Genomic DNA, 25,728 nt, shown 5'->3' on the forward strand with positions numbered 1-25,728 from the left:
TTACATTTCCCAGCTTAGATATTCAGAAAATACAAGTTCCACATTAAGAGTAAAAAACATTTCCTCATTCCAGCATGGGAGACAACTGTGAGCTTACCAACTTTACTTGATCAGTTTGGTTGGACTAAACTGATTTTGTTAATTTTATGTGATGCATTTTCAATATGACTGGAAAAGATAATCATTTTTTGTACTTTTAGGTAATATCTAAAGAGTCCGATACAAAGTATGAAATGTATTTATCATACATATTAGAGCCAAAGAGAATTGGATTTTGAGCACAGAAATATTTATCTGTTTTAAGCCATTGTTACGGTCTAACTTACCTTGTTAATCTCCTTGTAACTTTAACTGTGCAGGATTGCTAAATAAGGTTCAATACCCACGTTATCACCAAAGCCACAAATTTCAGCAACAATATTGATGATATGAGGAACAGCAATGATGTGGTCGCTGCCCCACTTGAAAATACCACGGGGTGAGTAATTATTACATAACAGGGGGAGTCAGTGGGATTTGCATCAAAAATCCACATATTTGAGTTCTGAAGAGGGTCCAACGTGTCGCCTGGGATACAAAGAAGAGCAGATTCCTGATCAGTTCTCAGCTAAGACACTGTTCTCTTCTAAGCAGGTATCAAGAACAGGGTCAGAATGTTGCACAGGGTCCATGGTGTCACCACTGTGGCTACCAGGAGCAAGCGCAGGGTCAGCATGTGTTCTCCCCCTTGCATGCCCAGTGTAAGTAACTAAGGAACGTGTGTGATCCACAGTGGTGCTGTGAACAGTAATTTCCTCAGATGCCTGAAGATTGTCACCTCTGTCAGTAGCATGAGATGTTGATGTTGAGTGAGCATTGGCAGGAGGCTGGGGCACGATGTCATGCTCATAAACTGGAGGAAGGAAACATTCTTCCTTCTTTTTGTCAACCTTTAAGGAAATTTGGAGATGTTAGATTTCATTGAAAATTTCACTTATTTTTATTCATTTTAGATCTTATCTGTTCATGTCAGGGTCTTGATTTATAGTACCCAAATGTTTGTTTGCTCAGGCTAATTTTATCACTATAACTGCTGATATCCTGAAACTTTAGCTTCCATTCTGTTTTAGTCAAAGGCCCAGAGTTTGAGAATCTTGAAAGGGGATCTGCTCAGCTTTATGCCTTCTTTTCTACTGTTCTTTGCTACCTCTCTATACTGGGAAGATGAATAAAAAGACACAATGTGTCTTCTCCTGTCTTTATGACAAGGATTTTACATTCCATCCAGATTAAGATAATGTGACAATCCGGGGCTTTGGAAACAAAAAAAACCTCTCTCTTCTGCACCACACTAATGCTCTCCCCATGGCCTTTCACAATTGCCCATTAGGTTCCCAGGATAATAGAATAGTGAGGGCGACTTTTGAAATGCAGAAATAAAGTGTGCCACTACCCACAGCAGATGGGAACAATGGAGCTGAAGTAAGGGTTCTGGGAGATGCCATCCAAATTCCTACTCCTTAGCTAGGACTCTTTTTTATATATGGTTGATGAACATAATGGCCTGTTCCAGCATCTCTATGGTAGCTTGAAGAAGAACAGACTCATAGGCTCATATATTTGAATGTTGGTTTCCAGGTAGTGGAACTATTTGGGGGGAAGGTTAGGAGGTGTGGCCTTGTTGGAGTAGTTGTGTGGTCTTGGGTTTCAGAAGACTGGTGCTATTTCTAGTGAGCTCTCGGTTTTTTGTATAGAGCTAAATGTAACTGTCAGCTGCTGCTACAGCACCATGCCTGCCGGCCTGAATCATGGTGGTGAAGAAACTGTATGTATCCCATTGGAACCATGTGCCACACTCTGAATAAACCCTTCATTCTAGATGTTGCTTTGGGCATGGTGTTTTATTACAGCAATAGAAAATAATATAACCATCATCCAATGACATGGACAGAGCCTGAAGGATCCATACCCTGAAGGCTGAAGGGGTATTTAGCAGTGGATTATGCCAAAAGAGTTGAGACAATCCATAATGTTTGCTTAGATAGGATACATGGAACACCACCTGATTTAATCAGATACATTTAGGAAGTGCCAGTTTTGAAAATGCATTTGATGCTGTTTGTCAGAAGGGGAGCCTCATCAACTTTTATTTCAATTACAAATAATGATGCTACCTTGTAATCATTCATGACATCTCAGGGAAATTCCTAACTTAGCAGTCTATGTTTACATTTCTGTACCAGGTTTGAGGAGACTTTGTTCTACTTGTGTGAAAAACTCAAACGTTCCAAGGCTTACCCAACATCATCAAACAGTGTAACATGGAGATGATTAAACAAAATAGCTTAAGAAGCATCATTTGTCAAAGGAAAACAGATGAGGAAGTACACATCCTACATGTATGTCCAAACTGCTCAGTGCACCATGTAAAAATGTTCAGTTCATTGGTTTCCTTGAGAATGATGAACTTGAAAACATCAAAGCTTGAGATATCTGTGAGCCTTAGACACATTTTCACATGCCGTATGTTTCTCTCATTGCTCCATCATTAACTAAGTATGCTTAAGCCAGTTATAAAAAGGGAATGAAAGGGCCACATGGTACAAGTATAGTTTTCCAGGATGCATGCCACATGGAAAACAGAAACTCTGAAGATGACTGAGAAGACCCTGAAAATATTTTCCTTATATGCTAGTCACACAACAGGAGCACCAATGGATATATCGACACTGTTTATTATCTGAGTGTGTGTGTGCTTATGTGCTTGATTTAATATGCCAGTTTGTGCTATGCTAGTGTGTGTGTGTGTGTGTGTGTGTGTGTGTGTGTGTGTGTGTGAAGGGCAGAAGATAACCTTCAGGAGGTGGTTCTCTGCTTTCACTGGGTGAGACAGGGTCTCTCAATGTTTCTAAGCCTCTGTGCATTCCAGTCTGGCTGGTTTGTAGGTTTCAAAGCTGTTCTAATCTCTCAGCCTCCAATCTGGATTTAGGGATGTTGGGATTACATATGTGAGACACTTGTTGTTTGCTGTTTTCTCTGGGATGGAACTCAGATCAATAGGTTTTCAATGTAAGGGCTCTGAACTGCTGGCATGTGTGTGTGTATGCCTCTCTCTGTGTCTGTGTGTGTGTTCTAGCTTTGTAATGCAAAGTAGTGTGTGTGTGTGTGTGTGTGTGTGAGAGAGAGAGAGAGAGAGAGAGAGTGAGAGAGAGAGAGAGAGAGAGGAGAAAGAAACGGAGATAGAGGTAGAGATTGATTTTTATCAGTTCAGAAAGAAAATAGAGAAAAACTCATTGTGATGTGAGCTTTTTCTTTCTCCTAAGCTAAGCATCATCTTTGTGCCTTTGGGGCCTGTGTCATTTATCAGAGTGTCTGACTGTAGCTCTTCATGAAGATTTCTACTTAGCATTCTGTTAGCATGAGGAACCGACATTATCTAGATCAGGTGGTGATTTTTATACTCATTACACTGCAATCACCAGGTAATGGGTTCTGGAAAACTCATGTGTTAATATGGTTTTATGCAAATCTAACATCATAAAAGTGATGTCTGCTTTTATTTCAGTCACATCTTTGAAGGATAGAAACAACTGCCCTTTTGCTTTATTTGCCTCAAGAATATGCAAAGATCTCACTTCTGTTAGTGATATTGTGGTTTGTATTCTAGTCCTTGGCATATCCAAGATGGTGCTCCCTTAATACCAAGGGCAACACTCCGTGGTCGCCACACTCGTCACATTACCATTTACTTTCTGTATCAGCCTAAAATTTCTACATTAGTTTAAAATTTCCATTTGTATTAATCATGTCAATTTATATGCTAATGATTTTTTTCACTGAAATCTTGGAAGATGTCTGGCAACTGAATGTCTATTTATTAAAATCACTTGAGATCTGTCTCCCCACTAAGACCTCCCTTGACCAATTACTCACTTTCATGATACATAATAGCTAATATTGATTTAGAAACCAAATTGGATTAGGCTTAAAAGAAAGAACATTTGAGTTTGGTTCTGACAAAATTAAAATTAGGTACTAATGGTTTCATTAAGCGTAATAATTATGTCAAGTCTGCCCCTGTCTCTCCTAATGTTGAACTTAGATGGTTCAAGGTAATTAGCTAGTTGTCAGCCATTTGTAATGGAAACTGGCAATTGGTGTAAGTAGGGTCTACAAACAGAGCTAGCTCTTCTGCTTGCTTTATACCTTCTGAGGGGTTTAAAACACAAAAGAAAATTGCCATTTCCTTTACATTTTCCATTTTTCTTGAATACAGATTTTTGAAGTAAGACTTGATAATTCTCTGGATTTCCTCAGTGTCTGATGTTAGGTCTCCCTTTTCATTTCTGATTTTGTTAATTTGGATTTTGTCTCTCTTTCTTTTGATTGGTTTGAACAAGGGTTTGTCTATCTTGCTGATTTTCTCAAAAAAAGCATTTCTTTGTTCCAGTGACACTTTGTTTCATTTACTTTGTTTCTATTTTATTGATTTTAGTCCTCAAATTGATTATTTCCTGGTGTCCACTCCTCCTGGGTGAGTTTCCTTTTTTTGTTCTAGAGCTTTCAGGTGTGCCGTTAAGATGCTAATGTGAGATTTCTCCAGGTTCTTTATGTAGGCATTTAGTGCTATGAATTTTTCTCTTAGTACTGCTTTCAAAGTATCCCGAAGAATTGGGTATGTCATGCATTCATTTTCATTAAATTCAATAACTGGACTCTTTAAAATGTATTCAGATGTATTACCACAGTTGTTTTCAAAATCAGTGTAATGTGTATTTATTTCTGCAAACCATCCTTGGTCAAGCACAAGGCACCTTCTATTACATGAGAACTGCATGCAATCTTCCACTTTCTGTGTTTCCAGTTCATTCTCTTATTGGGTCATTGCTATCAGCAAGGACTTACTGCTCACTGGAATTTATAGAAAGGATGGCTCACTGATACCAAACACTTTTCTCTGACCAAATTTCCATATAAAACTGTGATAGGTAGACTACTGCTGCATTTTAACAAAATTCATAAGAAAACAAATTTCACAAAGAATTTTACCTTAATACCAGAGGTACTGGCCTTGTCCTCTGTTGAAGATGATGGAACACGAGCCTTTCCAGAGAGCCTTTAGAATAAAAACATGCAATGAGGGGTGAGTTTGGTCCTTAGAGCATCTCTGTTGAAAGATTTATTATCTGTGTACTAAGTAACATTTTTGCATTTATGTAATTCAACGTTGACCCCGTTTTAAAAAGTTTTTGCTTTTGCAGTTTCAACTTGTCTCAATCTATGTAACATTCAGTGAAGACTCACTCATAGTTCTATTTAAAAATAAAAATGTAAAAAGCCAGTGGTTTGGGAAATGGCTCAGTCAATAAGAATGTTTGCTGCCAACACAGATCAACCTGAGTTTGAATCCTCAGCATCCACTTAAAAAACTGGGCATGGACACATGCATGTAACCCCAGTACTGTGGATGGAAGAGACAGGGTACCATTTGGGCTTGTTGGCTGCCAGACCAGCTCCAGGGTCAGTCAGAGATCTTATGTCAAGTGTATAAGTTAGAGAATGATACAAGACACCAATGTCCTCCTCTTTCCTTCATGTCTGCACAGAGAAATATGCAAAGCATGCAACAGGCACACACACACACACACATGCAACACACACACACACCCAAACACATAAGAGGGGAGAATGGCGGGTTTTGCAAACACTTGTTCTGATGGTTGCAGTAACTGATTGTTATGAGCACTGAATGCTCCCATTTCATTTGTTCCCCTAAACCTAAAGCACCATGGCCTGTTTTCTGTAATTAAAAAAAATAAGGCATTTCATTTCATTTCACTCTCCCAAGGAGTTGTTTGTTTTGGGAAAACATGAAATGTACTCTATGTCTAAGCACTAAGCTGCCATCAGTCTCAAAAGTCACCATATTTTGGTGCCTTGAAGCTATGTTTTGATAGTATGTCCACATGCATATGTCGAAACTCTTTATAGTCAAGGGTATTTCTAAGTCAATTTATAGGACACTGGAGAGCAACATTGTCTCCTCAGCTCTGCTTCATCTGAACTACAGCTAAAAGCTCCAAATTTCAGGGTTTCTGATTGGCAAACTCTGGACCAAACACTTTGTTTTTCTAACTTTCACCTACCTTGGGATTCACCACAGAGGTGGAACTCATTAAGAGGGAAATAAACCTGCTGAACAGAAGCATGTCTATAAGGCCATTCTGAGATGATCATCTCAGCAAAGTCTGGGAGAGTTTTGAACCTTGCCATTTTGCCCACACTCTTCCCAGCAACTTGCCTTAAACATACAAGTTAACAGGATTAATTGCCTGAAAACTAATATATATATATACACATATATGTATACATATATATATATACATGTACATGATATGTTATGTGCAGTGTATTTGTAAGTATGTGTGATTTCAGATACATACATGCCAGTGTGTAGGTGTGGTGATTGGAGTACAGACTTGGATGTCGACCCTCACCCTTGGCCATAGTTATATGACTGAATCTCATTCATGAATGCAAGCTCCAGGCTAGCAATCCAGACAAGCCATCCAGACAATGTGAGAGATGCTCTGTTTCCACCTGCAATCTCACCATAAGCTCCCCAGGATTCTAGAAGCGCACAAGACCAACAGGCCTCATGTGGACCCTGGGCTTCCTTCTCCCATTTTCCCATATGCAAAGCCAGCACTTTACCTGATGAATCACCTCCACAGACAGGGAGTCTTAACAGCATTTCAAGCTGTATCTGAGGCATAATTCAGCTTTGATTAGCAACTAATCAAAAAGCTAAAATTGTCTTATACAGAGGAAAACATGGTGCCAGCTTCTGAACTTTATAGTCTCTACATACTTATTGTATTTAAAATCCAGACATTCTTACCCGAGTGAAAGCTGGTCTTTATTTCCTCCATTATCTACAGAGCAGAAACACAAAATATGTTATAAGCAACTGTAGAAAAAAAGAGCATTGAATGCTGAGGCTAATACTTTGTTACTACATATACTTTGAATATTTGTAGCCTTTAAAGTGAATACTGATTTATAGACAAAAAATACAAGGATAACTCTTAATTTACACCTCATGTAAGGTTCAAATACAGAGACAATTTTCTCAAAAGTCAATACTAATAATAAATTGGTGTACAAAGCATCTATGATCATGAGCATTAGCATTATCAAACAGAGAAACTGACATCTTAACCAGAATCAATATCACAAGCTGAAGTGTTAACATGGTAGCACAGTGTTGCTGCTGTTGATTCTGTCTCTGGAAAAGTGCTGTTAGGAGAATTGTAAGTGAGCATACTCATCTTGCATGGAAGTGAAAAGAGTCTCTCTAAGGTTTGAGTTGAACTTATTCCATTGAAGATAAAAATTCCAGACACAAGGAAGCTAAGTCTATGAGGATCATTCTTTGCAGCATAGCAAAACTTAAAAAACACAGGTAGACCAAGGGCAAAGAATCTCCAGATGCCAGGGTGGCAAGGCTACAGAGAGAGAGGGCACTGTGTGTACAATCCTCAAGTGCTTCTGAGGAAGCTGCAGTAGCCCCTCAGTTCTAGCTTCTGGTCCCTCACTCATGGGCAGTGCAAAGAAGTTCAGCACCAGTACCTATCACCTACCATGGTAAGAGCTATTGGAAAGCCTCCTGCAGTAGTTAAGCACCCTAAACTCTATCTCTGGGGTGAGAAGCATGGAAGAAACGTGGGAACCAAGCAGCAACTTCATGGTAGTAGTCCCTTCCAGGAAACATTGGAGTTCCCACAGACAAGGCATGAAGCTCCCACTGCATGCTAAAAGCCCGCCCTCTGAAAAGGAATAAAGCAAATACTTGTTTGTTTTATTCACAGTATATAAACTGTAATTTAACTTCGTTGGCATTGCCTATGGCTGAAGCAGAGTGTTGGTCCCACCAACAAATGGGTTGCAATGAGGCTTAGCATGTGGGAGACCTCCATCAACCCTCTTCATCACAAAGAAAATTCAAGGTGGTTCCTGTTCACCTGCAAGCTCCGTGGAACCCTGAAACACAGCTTGTTCCAATACTGAGGGGACCTAAGAGCCTGTGAGCTCTGTGGAACTCTGAAACACAGCTTGCTCCAATACTGAGGAGACCTAAGAGACAGCCACAGCAAGGATTGTACCAACATGCCAAGACACTGCTGGCCCCATTTGAAGGAAGAGATGGGGGAAAAAAGAGATGAGTAGGTGCCTATGCAAGAATTCCTCCAACATCCTAAAAAACATGGTAACACCAGAATCCAGTGGATGAAAAGGTAGACTTGATCATCCTAACCCAGAAGTAGAAGAAAATGGCTTTGAATGTAACTTTATGAAAATGATGTATACCTTTACAGAGGAGGTGAAAAACTCCCTTAAAGAAATTGAAGAGAAGACAAACAAAGTTGGAAGAAATTAATAAATCCCACAAAGAAACCCAAAACTACCCATGAAAAAACAATCAAACAAGTGAAAGAAACAGTTTAAGACTTGTAGACTGAAATAGAGGTAATAAAGAAAACACAAACCAAAAGAATCCTGGATATGGAAAATCTGGGTAAATGAACAGGAACTACAGAGACAAGTATAACCAACAGAATACAAGAGATAGAAGAAAGAATCTCAGGCACTGGACATACTATAAAGAAAATAGACTCTTTGGTCAAAGAAAACATTAAATCCAACAAATTCTTAACACAAAACATTCAGGAAATCTGGGCCACCATGAAAAGGCCAAAACTAAGAATAATAGGGGTAGAAGAAGAAGAAGAAGAACTTCAGCTCAAAGGCACAAAAAACATATTCAACAATATTATAGAAGGAAACTTTTCCAACCTAAAGAACATCCCTACGATGTTCAAGAAGCTTACAGAACACCAAATAGACTGGATCAAAAGAATAACATCCCCTAGCCCTATAATAATCAAAACAAAAAACATAAGAATAATGAAAGAATATTAAAAGGTGCTAAGGAAAATGGTCAAGTAACATATAAAGGTAAACCTATCAGAATTATGCCTGACTTCTCAATGGAAGCCATGAAAGCCAGAAGGTCCTGGATAGATGTGCTGCAGACACTAAGAAACCATGGATGCAAGCCAAGACTACTACACTCCGCAAAGCTTTCACTCACCAACTATGGTGACTCAGGAAGGTCAGTAGAGTCACTAACTAGTGGACTGGGATTGTGACTCAGTAGGAAAGCCTATGCTTATTATGCAGGAGGCCTCAGTCAGTTCTCACCACCACAAATGCCATGAACAAATAACTTCATAATAAAGTGACACAAAGCTGTCCCCATTACAATCATATTGATTCTCTTCATCTTACTCTTGTGGGAAGAGGGTTTTGGATTCACTACCTAGTGTGGTTGCCACTGCCAAGTTAGATATAAAAGACACTGTGATGACAGTTGCTGAAAGTAAATACTATGTGGTGTTCCCTCCACTGCCACAAAGGCTCTCCAGACTCAATGGAGAGGCAGCTAATTCTTTGAAATACAGAATGATGTCATTTTCTTCACTCTGCTTTTTGTTCCAATTTTTATTTCTGAATCATGCTTTGCAGCATGGAAATGATACACACACCTACCGTGTTCGATTTAAGAAAAACTAAAGAGAAAAGTACTGAAGGCAGAGATAACGGGTAGGGTGCTTGTGTAGAATGCTCCCAAAACCTTGTGTTCAATGTCTAGCACTTCAGAAAACAAAACAAAACAAAACAAAAACAAAAACAAAAAAAAGAAGGAAAGAAGAGAAGAAAGGACGGAAGGAAGGAAGGAATGAATGAAGGAAGGAAGGAAAAAAGAAATAATGGAAGGAAGGAAGGGAAAAGGAAAACATGTTAGAATTGATAAATCTTCATAAAAACAATACATTCACTAAAGAACAAAGCTTTCACCCTAAAATGGGAGATTTCTAAAGAAAACAATTATACAGTAGGACAAAACTGTCCAAATTGAGAAACTACACAGAAATTAAAGACGTCAGAAGATTTTAATTATATCATAAGGTAGAAAAATTATTTAATGAAAGTTATTGATTACTGAGGTTTGTTTGTGACATAATTACATTCTAGTGACACTTACCTGTGTATTGGTATGCAGTACAAAATACAAGGCTTTTGTCATAAAACTAAAGAAGAATATGTATTTCTAATTATCCTATTTGCTGTAATGTGACTATGTAGGACACGTGCTGCGAAAAGTTGATTTCTCCTTTATTCAAAGGCAGTACAGATATCAGCATTAATGTAAAATAAGCAGAGTTTTGACAATAAACTTTCACAATTGAAAATTATTTGAAATAGTTTCTTAATTAATTCTGACTTTTCAGAATATTTGAAAACCAGAGACCTGCATTTATACTTGATTTCCATAACTCCTTTAGGGGATCTAAAATCTTTACTCTTCCTTATTTTCTTTAGGGAAGGCAGGAGCAGTTGAAGTCATTCTTACCTTTGCTGATGTTAGCACACTGTTTCTTGGTTTGTTCAGATTCTGCTGCAGCTGTTTCTCCACTGTGACATATGTTTAAAAGTGATCATCATTTAACTATTCATATAAAAACACTTAGCATGTTTTCTAATTTTTTTATTTTTGAGTCCCTAATATAGCTTACATTAGATACATACAAGTAATTTTTTGAAACAGGATCTCATTAAGCGTCCAGCTGACTTTAAACTCACTATATGCATCATGTTGGTCTTGAAATCAAAGAGATCTCTGTGTTTACTGCCTTCCAAGTTCTGGGATTAAAGGCATGGGCAACAAGGCCCAGCCTAATAACTCTAAATTCATTCTTCAACAGTTGGTGATGATTAATAACTGCTGTCCTTCCACCTTTCCTCATGGAGAAGAAACAGTGAAAATTCAGCTCTTGATTAAAACACACACAGAGAGATATCCCTGCTGCAGTGCTGAGAAGTTCTATCCAGAGAGGTGAGTGGGTGCTCACCTGGGTGGTCTGTTCCCGAAGAGAGCACAGACCCTCCCCCCTTAGCTTCTGTGGCAGGGTCTTTGGTGCTCCACGAGACCCCTCCCTGCCCCCACTGCTGCTGCCCTTTTGTCTCCTGGGTCCTGGAAATACCAGATATACCTGCTGCAGTGCTGAGGAGTTTCATCCACAGAGGAGGAGATGGTCAGGCGCCAATGAAAAAATTCCTCCAACAACCTGAAAGGCAACATGATATCTCCAGAATCCAGGAATCACGAAACTAGACGAATTGAACACTCTGCTCCAGAAGAAATAGAAAAAATCGACTCTAAGCGGATCTTTATGAAAATAATAGAGGAACTTAAAAAGGAGGTGAAAATCTGGTGTAAAGAAATGGAAGATAGGTATAACAAAAAAATTGAGGAAATGAGTAAAGAAATGGAAGAGAAATATACCAAAAAGATTGAAGAAATGAGTAATCCATAAATGAAATTCTGGGAAACCAAGAAAAAAACAATAAAACAGGTAATGGAAACAGTTCAAGACTTGAAAACTGAAATGGAGTCAATGAAGAAATCACAAACTGAGGGCCGGCTGGCTATGGAAAATCTAGGTAAACGAACAGAGACTTCAGAAACAAGCATAACCAACAGAATACAAGAGATAGAAGAAAGAATCTCAGACTCGGAAGACACCATAAAGAAATTAAACGCTCTGACCAAAGAGAACAGCAAATCCAACAAATTCTCATCACAAAACATTCAGGAAATGTGGGACACAATAAAAAAAACCAAATCTAAGAATAATTGGGGTAGAAGGAGGAGAAGAATTGCAGATCAAAGGTCCAGAAAATATATTCAACAAAATTATAGAAGAAAACTTCCCCAACCTAAAGAATGATATCCCTATAAAGGTTCAAGAAGCATACAGAACACCGAATAGACTGGATAAAAAAAAATCCCCTTGCCATATAATAATCAAAACACAAAGCATTCAGATTAAAGAAAGAATATTAAGAGCTGCAAAGGAAAAAGGTCAAGTAACTTATAAAGGTAAACCTATCAGACTTACACCGGACTTCTCTATGGAAACCATGAAAGCCAGAAGGTCCTGAATAGAGATATTGCAGAAACTAAGGGACCATGGATACAAGCCCAGACTACTATACCCAGCCAAGCTATCATTCACTATCAACGGAGAAAACAAAATATCCCAGGATAAAAACAAATTTAAACAATAAGTAGCTACAAATCCAGCCTTACAGAAAGTATTAGAAGGCAGATCACAACCCAAGGAATCCAACATTCCCAACACCGCCTAAATAACTCAGACATCTAGCAACCCTTCACAAGCAAAACTCAAAGAAGGGAAAAACATACACTCTACTACCCCCCCCTCAAAAATAACTGGAGTCAACAACCACTGGTCATTAATATCACTTAATATCAATGGACTCAATTCACCTATAAAAAGGCACAGACTTAGAGACTGGATACGAAAACAGGATCCAACATTCTGCTGTTTACAAGAAACACACCTCAACCACAAAGACAGACATCTACTCAGAGTAAAGGGCTGGGAAAAGATTTTCCAAGCAAACAGACCTAAGAAACAAGCAGGTGTGGCCATTCTAATATCTAACAAAATTGACTTCAAACGAAAATCTATCAGAAGAGATAGAGATGGACATTTCCTACTCATAACAGGAAAAATTCATCAGGAGGAAGTCTCAATCCTGAATATCTATGCCCCTAATATAAAGGCACCCACTTATGTAAAAGAAACACTTCTAGAACTCAAGGCAGTCATCAAACCACACACTAAGAGCAGGAGACTTCAACACACCTCTCTCACCAATGGACAGAACAATCAGACAGAAACCCAACAGAGAAATAAGAGAATTATTGGAGGTTTTGAATCAAATGGACTTAACAGATATCTATAGAACATTCCACCCAAATAGGAAAGAATATACCTTCTTCTCTGCAGCCTATGGAACCTTCTCAAAAATTGACCACATACTTGGTAACAAAGCAAACTTCCACAGATACAAAAAAATATAAGTAACCACCTGTGTCTTCTCAGATCATCATGGATTAAAGTTAGAATTCAACAACAATGCTACCCCCAGGAAGCGAACAAACTCATGGAAGTTGAACTGTCAACTATTAAATCACCCCTGGGTCAAGGAAGAAATAAAGAAAGAAATTAAAGTCTTCCTTGAATTTAATGAAAATAATGACACAACATACTCAAACCTATGGGACACTATGAAAGCAGTGCTAAGAGGAAAGTTCATAGCACTAAGTGCCCAATTAAAGAAAATGGAGAAAGCACACATTGGAGAGTTAACAGCATACTTGAAAGTTCTAGAAAAAAAAGAAGCTGATTCACCCAGGAGGAGTAGAAGACTGGAAATAATCAAACTAAGGGCTGAAATCAACAAAATAGAAACACAGAAAACAATCCAAAGAATCAATGAAACAAAAAGCTGGTTCTTGGAGAAAATCAACAAGATTGACAAACGCCTATCCAAGCTAATCAAACGGCAGAGAGAGAACATGCAAATTAATAAGATCAGAAATGAAAAGGGGATCATAACCACAGACACAGTGGAAATTCAGCGAATCATTAGATCTTACTACGAAAGTTTATATGCCACAAATTTGGAAAATGTAAAAGAAATGGACAATTTTTTAGATAAGTACCATATACCAAAGTTGAACCAAGAACAGGTGAACAATCTACATAGACCTGTTAGTCGTGAAGAATTAGAAGCTGTTATCAAAAATCTCCCTACCAAAAAAAGTCCAGGACCAGATGGTTTCAATGCAGAATTCTACCAGAACTTCTAAAAAGAGCTAATACCTATACTCCTTAATGTATTCCACAATATAGAAACAGAAGAGTCATTGCCAAACTCCTTTTATGAAGCTACAGTTACCCTGATACCAAAACCACACAAAGACACAACCAAGAAAGAGAATTACAGGCCAGTCTCACTCATGAACATCGACGCGAAAATTCTCAATAAAATACTGGCAAACCAAATCCAAGAAAACATTAGAAAAATTATCCAAGTATGATCAAGTAGACTTCATTCCAGAGATGCAGGGCTGGTTCAACATACACAAATCTATCAATGTAATCCATCATATAAATAAACTGAAAGAAAAAACCATATGATCATTTCATTAGATGCTGAAAAAGCATTTGATAAAATTCAACACCCATTTATGATAAAGGTGTTGGAGAGACTGGGGATACAAGGATCATACCTAAATATAATAAAAGCAATATACAGCAAACCGACAGCAAACATCAAATTAAATGGAGAGAAACTCAACGCCTTTCCACTAAAATCAGGAAAACGACAAGGCTATCCACTCTCTCCATACCTCTTCAATATAGTGCTTGAAGTTCTAGCAATCCCCATTAAAATCCCATCAAACTTCTTCACAGACCTTGAGAGAACAATAATCAAGTTTATATGGAAAAACAAAAAAACCCAGGATAGCCAAAACAATCTTATACAATAAAGGAACCTCCAGAGGCATTACCATCCCTGACTTCAAACTCTATTACAGAGCTACAGTATTGAAAACAGCTTGGTATTGGCATAACAACAGAGAAGTAGACCTATGGAATCGAATAGAAGACCCGGATATTAACCCACAAACCTATGAACACCTAATTTTCGACAAAGGAGCTAAAGGTATACAAGGGAAGAAGGAAAGCATCTTTAACAAATGGTGCTGGCATAACTGGATGTCAACCTGTAGAAGAATGAAAGTAGATCCATATCTATCACCAGGCACAAAAATCAAGTCCAAATGGATTAAAGACATCAACATTCATCTGTCCACTTTGAACCTGATAGAAGAGAAAGTGGGAAGTAGTCTACAAGATATAGGCACAGGAGGTCACTTCCTAAGCAGAACCCCAGGAGTGCAGACAATAAGAGAAACAATGAATAAATGGGACCAACTGAAACTGAGAAGCTTCTGTAAAGCAAAGGACACTGTCAGTAAGACAAAAAGGCTACCTTCTGACTGGGAGAAGATCTTCACCAACCCCTCATCAGACAAAGGTCTGATCTCCAAAATATACAAAGAACTCAAGAAACTAGACACTAAAACTCTAATTAACCCAATTAAAAAATAGGGTACTGAACTGAAGAGAGAATTCACAACAGATGAACTTCGAATGGCCAGAAGACACTTAAGGACATGCTCAACCTCCTTAGCGATCAGGGAAATGCAAATCAAAACCACTTTGAGATACCATCTTACACCTGTCAGAAAAGCTAAACTCAAAAACACCAATGATAGCCTATGCTGGAGAGGATGTGGAGTGAGGGGAACACTCATCCATTGTTGGTGGGAATGCAATCCTGTGCAGCCACTGTGGAAATCAGTGTGGCGGTTTCTCAGGAAACTGGGAGTCAACCTCCCTCAGGACCCAGCAATTCCACTCTTGGGAATATACCCAAGAGATGCCCCATCATACTACAAAAGTATTTGTTCAACTATGTTCATAGCTGCACTATTTGTAATAGCCAGAACCTAGAAACAACCTAGGTGCCCCTCAATAGAAGAATGGTTAAAAAAAGGTGTGGAACATATACACATTAGAGTTTTACTCAGCGGTAAAGAACAATGACATCTTGAATTTTGCATGCAAATGGATGGAAATAGAAAACGCTTTACTGAGTGAGGTAATCCAGACCCAAAAGGAGGAATATGGTATGTACTCACTCATAAGTGGATTCTAGCCATAGTTAAAGGTCTTTGAGTCTATCATTCGTGATCCCAGAGAAGCTAAATAAGAAGGTGAACCTGAAGAAAATCATATAGTTATCCTCCTGGATATTAGAAGTAGGCAAGATTGCCAGGCAAAATTGGCTGCACGGGGGTGGGAGGGTGGAAGTAAGGGGAGATGGTTAGGGAGAGGGCAGAGGGGGAGGATTGAGGATGGCTTGGGGGAATGGGAGGGGGAGGGAGGAAGGATGGTTATGGGAGCAGGGAAGTTTATATTTCAACTAAGGGAGTCATTTTAGGGTTTGCAAGAGACTTGATTCTGGAGGGGTTCCCAGGCCCAAAGGGAGGTCCCCAGATGGTACTCTGGGTAGCAGAGGAGAGGGTGCCTGAACTGGCCTTGGCCCATAACCATACTGATGAATATTTTGCATGTCACCATAGAACCTTCATATGGCGATGGATGGAGATAGAGACAGAGACACATATTGGAACACTGGACTTAACTCCCTAGGTCCAAATGAGAAACAGAGGGAGGGAGATCGTGAGCAAGGAAAGCAAAATCAGAGGGGGCCTTCATCCGATGATGGATGGATATAGACGGAGACCTACATTGGAGCACTGGAAGTCAGGACCGCGAAGGGTGCGTTCACCCACTGATACAATGGACTGATCGAATGAGAGCTCACCAAGGCCAGCTGGACTGGGACTGAATGAGCATGTGATCAATCCGGATTCTCTGAATGTGGCTGACATGGGGGCTGACTGAGCCCCCAAGGTCCAAATGAAGACTGAGAAGCCATTGACAATGGCACTGGGTCTTGTTTCGTCTACATGGCCTGGCTTTTTGGGATCCTGGTCTGTTTGGATGCTCACCTTCCTGGACCTGGAGGGAGGGGGGAGGAACTTGGATTTCCCACAGGGCAGGAAACCCTGACTGCTCTTGGGAATGGAGAGGGAGGAGGAGAGGGAGTGGGGGGAGCTGGAGGGTATTGGGAGGAGGGGAGGAAGTGGAAAGAGTGTTTTCGGATACTTGAATAAACAAGTCTAACGGGAAAAAAAAAGAAAAAAATATGAACACAAAAAGACAAGTAAAGTGTATTTTGGTTACTCAAGAAACTTTCAAGAGTGTTCTGAAAACAAATATCATGTATCACATCATATTAGCAACTCAGGTAAGAGAAAAGGACAGTGGCTTCAATTATGAGTGCTTTGAAAGAAGATCTAAGACAATTCAAAATATAATGATTTATAGTATCTGAAATTCATATTTATAAATTAATATAAGCCATTTTCATTAAAATAATAAAAATTTAAACCACCCTAATTCTGGATTGGGGAGAGAGCTTAGTGAACAATATGTTTTCAACACATTCATGAGCATGGGAGCTCAGATCCCCAGAGAAGTTCAAAGAATCGCACTCATCTGAAATTCTACTGTGCATATGGCAACATAGGGTACATACAGGAAAATATCCAGAAGTTTTAGGCCATATATGTCCAGGCAAGAGCTTATACTATAACTGAGAGAGGAAAGGATTGACATTCAAAGTTGTCCCTTGCTATTTTCATGGTTGCATATTATCTCACAAGCAACCACACACATGCTCGCTCTCTCTCTCTCTCTCTCTCTCTCTCTCTCTCTCTCTCTCTCTCACACACACACACACACACACACACACAGTGGGGAGAGAGATTTAAATGAATTCCCAATGTTGAATTTAGTGACCTCTTTTTGAGATTATGACCAGGTAATGAGACTCCTGAATAGTTCTTCTTTAGTTTCTTCCAGGAAAAACAATTTTATTTGATAGATTAAGACAAAAAGAAAAGTCCTTTAAGAATAAGGTTCAAATTATAAGGCATTAGAGACCCATCAATAAAATAACAAACATTCAAAGATTGGACATAGCTCCTCATGTATATATTGTTTACCTGGATATAATTGCTCATTTCTGAATTAATTGATTATTTCAGACTTGTGAAAGTAAATATTAATGTTGGTATTTAATATTTTCTGATACTTTATCACAATAAAATCATAAATAATAATAAAAAATAAAAAAATAAAACACACACACACACACACACACATGAATGATAGCAGTGCTTTTTTCATATGATTTGCTTTAACCTTGCATTATATGCTCGTGGAGTCAGTGCTCCTGTTCCATTCATCTGCCTGCATGTCCCTATGGCCCCACAGTCCTAACTCTGTCAGAACTCTTTGGAGGCATTCTGTTGAGTACTATGCTCTCAATGGTCAGTATATGAAAAAGTTTTTTTTTTCTTCTAAGCATCCTTCTGCCTGCATTCTCAGAAGCCATGACAGTTGTGGTACCTTCAAATTGTTTTAACAGTTCACTCATGTGTGAAAGCTGAAACCACCGCCTGGCTGTTTCTTTATTTAGTGACTTTTTGTGTAATCCTGAGTCTTTGGAACTCACGACCAGCTTCAAAACTCAAGGAAAGCAACATTCTTTTGTCAGCGATATTCTTCCCAGGTCACAGCTAAGACTGCTGGACTTCGGGGCCTATTGTCAGTATACTCTGGACCAGCAGCTTTATTCTCCTAGTTTCTGCTTTCGCCGTTCCTTTTACATGCTTTGGCTGTCATCACGGTCTTGGAGCTTGTCATGGGACTTTTCACCTGCGGTGTGAACCTTGTCCAAAATAGCACTGCTGCTGAAGTGATCTCCAGCAAACTGTAGGAAAACCTTCAACCTTGACCACTATTTTCAATGTCTTTTGAGCAGATAATGATCCCCAGTCTTATTAGATCAACAATCTAAACGTAACTTTTTCATCTTCATATTTGATATGCGTCCCTGTTCACAAGTGTGTATGCATTTGTGTCTGTTGATCCTAGTGCATGTTTTTTAGGTCAATGGACATATTTGACTGTCAGTTCTTACCTCCTAACTCAGTTTTGAGGCAGAGTTTCTTGTTGTTAACTGCTGTAAAAGCAAGACTAAAGTATAACTTTCCGGACAGCCTCCTGTCTCCATCTCCCATGGCCCTCGAGGTTCCCTGAGGTTAAAGATGCACACAAGCACATGAGGCCCTTTCTGTGTTCTGAGGAGTTGAACTCTGAAATCTTAGGTTTGTGTGATAAGTACTTTATTCCTGAGACATGTTCCTAGTCATGAATTCCTAAAACTGTGTTATTCCATGTCAAAGACACAAGCATACTTTCTCTATTTGCTTCAAAAGTACCAGCTTTACAAATTTCTGTTTATCTTGTATTAAAGGAAGAATAAATGACCTCAAATGGTTCTTATTAGAGAGAAACACAGGCCCTGTAACTGGATTAGAGGTTTAATTGAAAGTGCTCTGCACTCAGAAGCCTTAGTTCCATAATTAATAGCAATACACTTACAACCACTTCTTTAATTTAGGCTCAAAGTCTTCTTTTAAAAATTGAGTATTTTAGAGCCAGATAGATGGCTCAGTGGGTATACATAATTGTCACAGTAGCCCAGAATTTGAATACCTGGAATTCAACAAAAACTCAGACACTGTGTAATGTATCTATAATCCCAGCACTTTTATAGTACAAAGGAGGTGGAGGTAGTAAAATTCCAAAGAGGCTTCCCAGCCTGCTCACCTGGAGTAAGTGGCCAAGTGCCAAATAAAAATAGAAAACACAATAGCATTGGGATTTAATTCTGCTGCATGGTCTAACTCTGTGGGAGCCTGGTTTATTTGGCTGTTCACCTTTAAAGACCTGTATGGATGGGGAAGGACCTTAGACTTCCCACAGGGCAGGGAAATCGGACTGCACTTAAGACTAGAGAGGGAGGGGGAGGAGGAGAGCGGGGTGGGAAGGGAGGCGGGGAAGAGGGGGAAATTTTTAATAAATTAAAAAAAAATAGAAAACATGCCTCAAATAAGATGGAAGGCAAAGCCATCACACAGTGTTGTACTGTATTTTGGACGGGACACAAAAACAAGTACATGAAGATGAGGGATGCTAAACCATGTTTAGAATATATGGAAAAGTGTATTTTCAATAAAAAATACACAACACACAGACTTTACTTTTTAATTCATCTGACTTTAAACTTACACATATGAACAAAAAAGGTAATCGTTTGGTTTTTAATGCTGAACTCAACTTAAATACCAAGTGTCCCATTTAGAGCTGCTATTTCTATGATAAAACACCATGACCAAAATGAACTTGGGACCAAAGAATTCATTTGGCTTATATGTCCACATCATAGTTCATCATTAAATGGAGTCAGGGCAGGAACTCAAACAGGGAAGGTAGCTGGAGGCAGGAGCTTACAGAGGCCATGGAAGGGAGCTGCTTACTGGATTGCTCATTCTGCTTTCTTATAGACTCAGGACCATGAGCCCTGGAACAGCACTTCCCATGATGTGTTGGGTCCACATCCATCAATCACTAATTAAGAAAATGCCTTACAACCAGATAGTATGGAGGTATTTTCTCAATGGAGTCTTTGTTCTTTGTACTCATTTTGGACAAGTGTCCTTATCCAGATTAACTGTTTCAAGAGTTTGGGTGCACAGATTCACATCTGACCAACACATTGTCAAGATATTTCAGACAGGACACCAGAAAAAATAACAGCATCTGGTAATATCATCTAATTGATGGATAACGGAATCTATTTGCTTATTCAAAATTCACTTAAAGGGGTTGGGGATTTAGCTCAGTGGTAGAGCGCTTGCCTAGCAAGCGCAAGGCCCTGGGTTCGGTCCTCAGCTTCAGAAAAAAAAAAAAAAGACAAAATAACAAAATTCACTTAAAGCAGATTGAGTGATCAAAGAAATATTTGAAAAAAATATTTAAGTTGAACATATTTAAGAATAAAATATCTAAGGAAGAGAATAAGAAATAATAAAATTATACATTCCAGTGTTGAAAATAAAGTTGAGACATTTCAGAGTAAACAACACTAATGTGAAGTTGCCTTAACAAGTAGAAAATTGCCAATCAAGTCAGATTAGAAACGACAACTTGTTTTTAAATGGGAATCTGAGCCCTGATACACACTGTTCCTTTGTTTATGTTGGAACAGTCTCTTTCCCAGCTCACACTCCCTGTGAGCTAGTCTTTCTCAATAGGTGCTTATGAGTTGAAGCCATATTCCCTCTACCATTTTAGTGTTCATTACTTAAGCAATGACACCCTCAAAAATGGCACTAAGATTGTAAAAAAGAAATGGTACCTATTTGGCGCAATCTCCTCATGTGCATCCGCACCATTCTGAATCAGGAACTCCGCCATTTCAGGCTGATTTTCATTTATTGCAAGCCTGTAAGGAGTCAATCCATACTGCAAAGGAAAATTTTCATTTTATAAACTGACATGCTTCTCAACTGAAAAATGTATCATAGATTTTGTAAAGAAAATGTGTCACAAAAGGATAGATTTTCCTTCAGTCCTTGCTGCAGATTCACACACACAGGACTTCCCTTTCCTTTGAAAAGGAAACATTTTTTCCCTGTCCAACAATGCTCATGAACACCACTTTTTCCAGAACTTCCCACAAACGCTTGCTAGTTCCAAGTTTCTTAGCTCCATGGAGATGTGCCTCCATTGCCCCAATCCTAAAACATGGCGGTAGATTTGGTGTGCATCTGTTGAATGAGTGAACTCAAGTGGCATCTCTGGAGCAGTTTCTCAATCTGTATTTCAAAACTATTTTCCCAAAACTAAAAATTTTCTCCCAAACCAAACATCATTTCCTGTTGCAGTGGTCCAAAAAATGTTGGAGGAAGACCTCAGACTCAAATGGTATGTAAACACAAAGAGTGCTTATTCTTCAGAAATAGCCAGCACGCAACAGTCCATCACCCATATAAAATGTTAATGAGGACCAGGGACAGAGACTTGCAGGCCCTTTGAAGGAGGACATGGGGAATTCTAAGTATCTTTTTAATAATTGGGCAGTCAGGGAGCAGTAACATGGGGGGCATGTTGATTGGACAGAACTAGTAACAGTTTCATCCACTGTGGAAATTTTGTGTCACTATGGTCAGGAGCAGCCAGAGCCTGCAACTCTGGTCTCCCAGCCTTGTAAGGCCAGGTTTGGAACTGTTTAGCCTATTGGGGAACTGGGGAATTGACTGGGGAACTTCCTGGATTCAGGCTTAGGTCATTAATTACAATGGAGTTGCTCCTTGTCTAAGATAAGAATCACATTTTGGCCCCTTCATTATGTACATATAAAATCTGAAAAAGTTAAGTGAAAAAGTCTTCTCAGTATGTTTTCTTCAATGATCAAATTTCCACATTTACCTGTGTGCCTGTGACCTTCCCACTCTAGCCTCATCTCTGAGGGACAAGTCATATCAGTAGCTTCTTAATTGCAACAGATTTGTATTTTCTACAGACATTTATCTTAAAATTATTTTTTCTATTGTTTGTGTGTATGTGAAGTATGTGTGGGCCCAAGTCCTTTACTTGTTCAATTTTAAAGTAAAGCCCAAGTCTGAAACAAAAGGTGCTGTGCTGAGTTCCTTTAAGTTACCTACAAAACTATGAAAAACAGATTAGGAAAAAATGCTTGACTCTGAACAGATTCAGTGAGACTGCTTGAGCTTCAGAATGTGGAAAGTGATCTGAGTGTCATTGCTGGAAGTACATTGTGAATGAAGTTGAATGATTCTTACCCCCGTTTTTGCTGTAATATCTGCATTATACTCTAACAGCTTGCGGACAACTGTGGTTTTTCCCCTGCAAATAGCATGGTGTAAGGCAGCATGTCCGCTGTCATCGATAATGTGGGGATCAGCACCGTGCCTGAGTAGGATACAGATGCACTCGATGTTGTCCCTCTCGGTGGCCTGTGGGTATTGTATAAAGAAAGAGATACTGAAATCAAGAACTTGAATAAGCATTCCAACAATTCCATTGAATAGTTACCCTTGGATCAGACCAATTATTTAGGTTATGCATATTATCCCTCTCTTTTTGAGAGAGGGTCCTCAAGTACCCAGATGTTCCTAAATTCATAACCTCCCCACCAAAGTTTTCCAAGTGGTAGAGTTTCAGAGGTGTGCCACCACACCTAGATATCAAAGCATTTCACTAGCACTGTTTGGCCATTGCTGTAGTGGGGGAGGTTGCTTGTTCATTTCCTTGTTTTGATACCGTGGAAGAGGTTGAAGACACCTGGAAAGAAGGAACCTCACTTGAAGAACTGCTTGGACCAGACTGGACTCTGGAAAGCCTGTATAGTATTTTCTTGATTGAGGTTGATATGGGCGGGCACAGCTTCCTAGGGGTGGTGGTATGACTGGGAAGGTTGTCCAGAGTAGTATAAGAAATCTGAGCAAGTCTTGGACAAAGCCATGGAAAAGCATCATTCCCCCATGACCTCTGCTTCATTTCCTGCCTCAGGTCCTGATTGAACTCCTGACCTGGTTTCCCTTCATGACTGACTGTGATGTGGAATTGTAAGCCAAATAAACCTTTCCTGTCCTGAGATGGTTTGGGCCAGTGCTTCATCACAGCAACAAAAAACAAACAAGGATAATTTCTAATCCATTTTATACGAAAAGTGTTTCCCGATAGCTACCTTAATTAATGGTGTTCGGCCTTCATCATCCTTCATATTAATATTGATACAGATGTTGGATAATAGCAACTCTACCACGTTTGGATGATTATGGGCAGAGGCGTAATGTAGTGGACTCCTACAAATTGAGAGGACATTTTAGGAAATTACAGATTATTATGTAAAGGCACACTCAAGTGTAAATAGTAGACACCAATGTGCATTTCCTTCTGATGTAAGAGAAGAAACTAAAATTTTCTTATTTATTTATTTCTTTTCTCAGGTGTTCATCTAGTCTGTTTGGATGCTCACCTTCCTAGACCTGGAGGGATGGGGGGAGGAACTTGAACTTCCCACAGGGCAGGAAAACCTGACTGCTCTTAGGACTGGAGAGGGAGGAGGAGAGGGAGTGGGTGGAGTGTGAGGGTATTGGGAGGAGGAGAGGAAGTGGAAATTTTTATAAATAAATAAATAAGTAACTTTAAAAAAACTGAGCAAATCTGTCCAGAAGGAGATAACCTATGGTATCATAGCTCCCTTGCTTTGATTTTCAAAAAGCTTTAAGACAAAAATTACTAGGGATTCAACTGAGCATCGTTCATTGTTTTCAATATTTAAATTTATAGAACGTCAGGAAAGCTGACTGGACAAATGTAATATTTTAAGAATGAGAGGGTCTTGAGAGCTAGTAGATTTGTATGCTGTACAGTAGATATTTAAGTTACATGCAGGGAATAAGTGGACTGGCAGAATGGATAAATACAGCTGGAAAATTCAGTGTTTTTTTTAGAAATACAGTTATTTAGAATACAGTTATTAAGCAAAAATACTTTGAAACAATAATTTACTGTTCTATTATTTGTATGAAGCTCTAATTTGGAAGACTGAATAACGATAGACTAAATAACTTCTTATGGAGAATCTACGGTTGAGGGTCATTGTTTCCTGCCTATAATCTATTGAGAAATAAGAAACAAGGACAAGGAAAGAGGGCTGCAGTGTTAGTTAAAACTCAGTTGGGAAATCACTCGCCCTGCAAGCCTGATACCCCAACTTCAGAACCCCCAGCACCTTGAGAAACTGGTGCTGGAGATGTGGATACAGGAGGATATCCAAAGCGTGCTTGCCAGCAAGTCTAGGTCAATCAGTATACTCCAAGACAACCAGTCCAACACAGTGGGGATTTGGGTGAGAGAATCTGTCTAAAAAGCTGAGGTGGAGGAACCACAGGGTGGTTCATCACGTGAGGCCACCTACTGGCAGAACCAATGGCCTACATTCAATGCCCAGAATCCACAAGGTGGCAGAACACAGCTGTCAATAGTTCTCTTCTGACCTTCACACACTTGGTGGGCATGTGTGAGCCACAAGTGAACACACACATGTGATTTTTTTTAATAGGATGAAAAGAAATTTTCAAAGAGAATGTCAACCGCTAGCCTTCACATATGTACCCAAACACACACAACATGTATATAAGGGGCTGGGGGATAGAGTTATAGTTCAAGTTGAAATTTTCCTTATGAGATTCCTCAGCAAGCATGAAACAGACATAAGATTTCTTGGTGATTCTTTGTGGGTTTCTTTGATTTTGAGTTGACTTAATATGCGAAAATTTATCTTATGACACAATTTTCTGTGTTGCATATAACAGCATTAAAACCATATACATAAGGGCTGGAGAGATGGCTTGGCATTTACAAGTGCTAGTTTTTCCTGCAGAGGACCTGGGTTTGATTCCTAGCACCCACAAAGCAGATCACAACTGTCCATGGTTCCAGTTCCTGGAGATCCAACACCCTCTTCCTATACTTGCGCAGTACACTGAAAATACATGCAGGCAAAACACTCAAACCTAAAAATTGTAAGTGTACACATAAAAAGATGTATGTGTTTTTCTTAGCTAAATTCCTTTAAAGCCCCCAATAAAGTGCTCTAAAAGAGACAATGTAAAAGGATTTGTAAACTAACTGAAGTTCTTTGTTTTGCTTCTCTTAAAGAAAGCCTAGGAGCTGCCCTTCCAAGGTGCGCAGGTTTCAGGTGCCTAGGAGCCTAAAGCAGGTATAAAACCCAGAGGTCTCCATGAAAGAAGAGCCTTAAGCATGACATCTGCCCTCCCTCAGGCTGCAGATCTGGAAGGTATGTTTCTCCCTGGTATACCCTGACTGTCCCCTACAGTTTCTGCCCCTTCTGCCCCCTGGCCCTCCCCCTTCCCCAGGCCCCCTTACCTGCCCCTTCGGTCGCATTCATTGACATGATGTTTTCTGCCATTCATGTATCGCTCCACTAGAGCAACATCACCCACACTGGCCGCCCTTTGAAACCTCCCCACGGGATCATAACCAATTAAATTAAGGGGAAAATGCTGCCTTCTCTGACCCAAGCACCCACAAGCCAGGCAGGCAGGCCACAGGCGGGTGTACCAAGGAGTCCGCTGAGGGATTCTAACTGTAAAAGCATCATATTCAAAATCCTCCCACATGTTGAGCCTCAAGGCTCCACAGG

The 25,728-nt window shown here is 39.4% G+C and overlaps 1 protein-coding gene across 1 annotated transcript; it reads right to left on the minus strand.

Moving 5' to 3' along the window:
- Nucleotides 1-573: 573 nt before the first annotated feature.
- On the minus strand, nucleotides 574-25,728 carry LOC148120145 (uncharacterized). The gene is made up of 9 exons (XM_087912018.1): nucleotides 25,452-25,728; nucleotides 23,245-23,362; nucleotides 22,337-22,510; nucleotides 20,890-20,996; nucleotides 11,097-11,171; nucleotides 10,457-10,518; nucleotides 6,881-6,914; nucleotides 5,029-5,095; nucleotides 574-929 (listed from the first exon to the last, which is right to left on the minus strand). The coding sequence occupies exons 1-9, from the start codon at nucleotides 25,703-25,705 to the stop codon at nucleotides 597-599; spliced, it is 1,224 nt and encodes a 407-aa protein (XP_087768144.1). The 5' UTR covers nucleotides 25,706-25,728; the 3' UTR covers nucleotides 574-596.

This window comes from Myodes glareolus, chromosome 12 (assembly GCF_982192425.1).
Source record: "Myodes glareolus chromosome 12, mMyoGla1.1, whole genome shotgun sequence".
NCBI lineage: Eukaryota > Metazoa > Chordata > Mammalia > Rodentia > Cricetidae > Myodes > Myodes glareolus.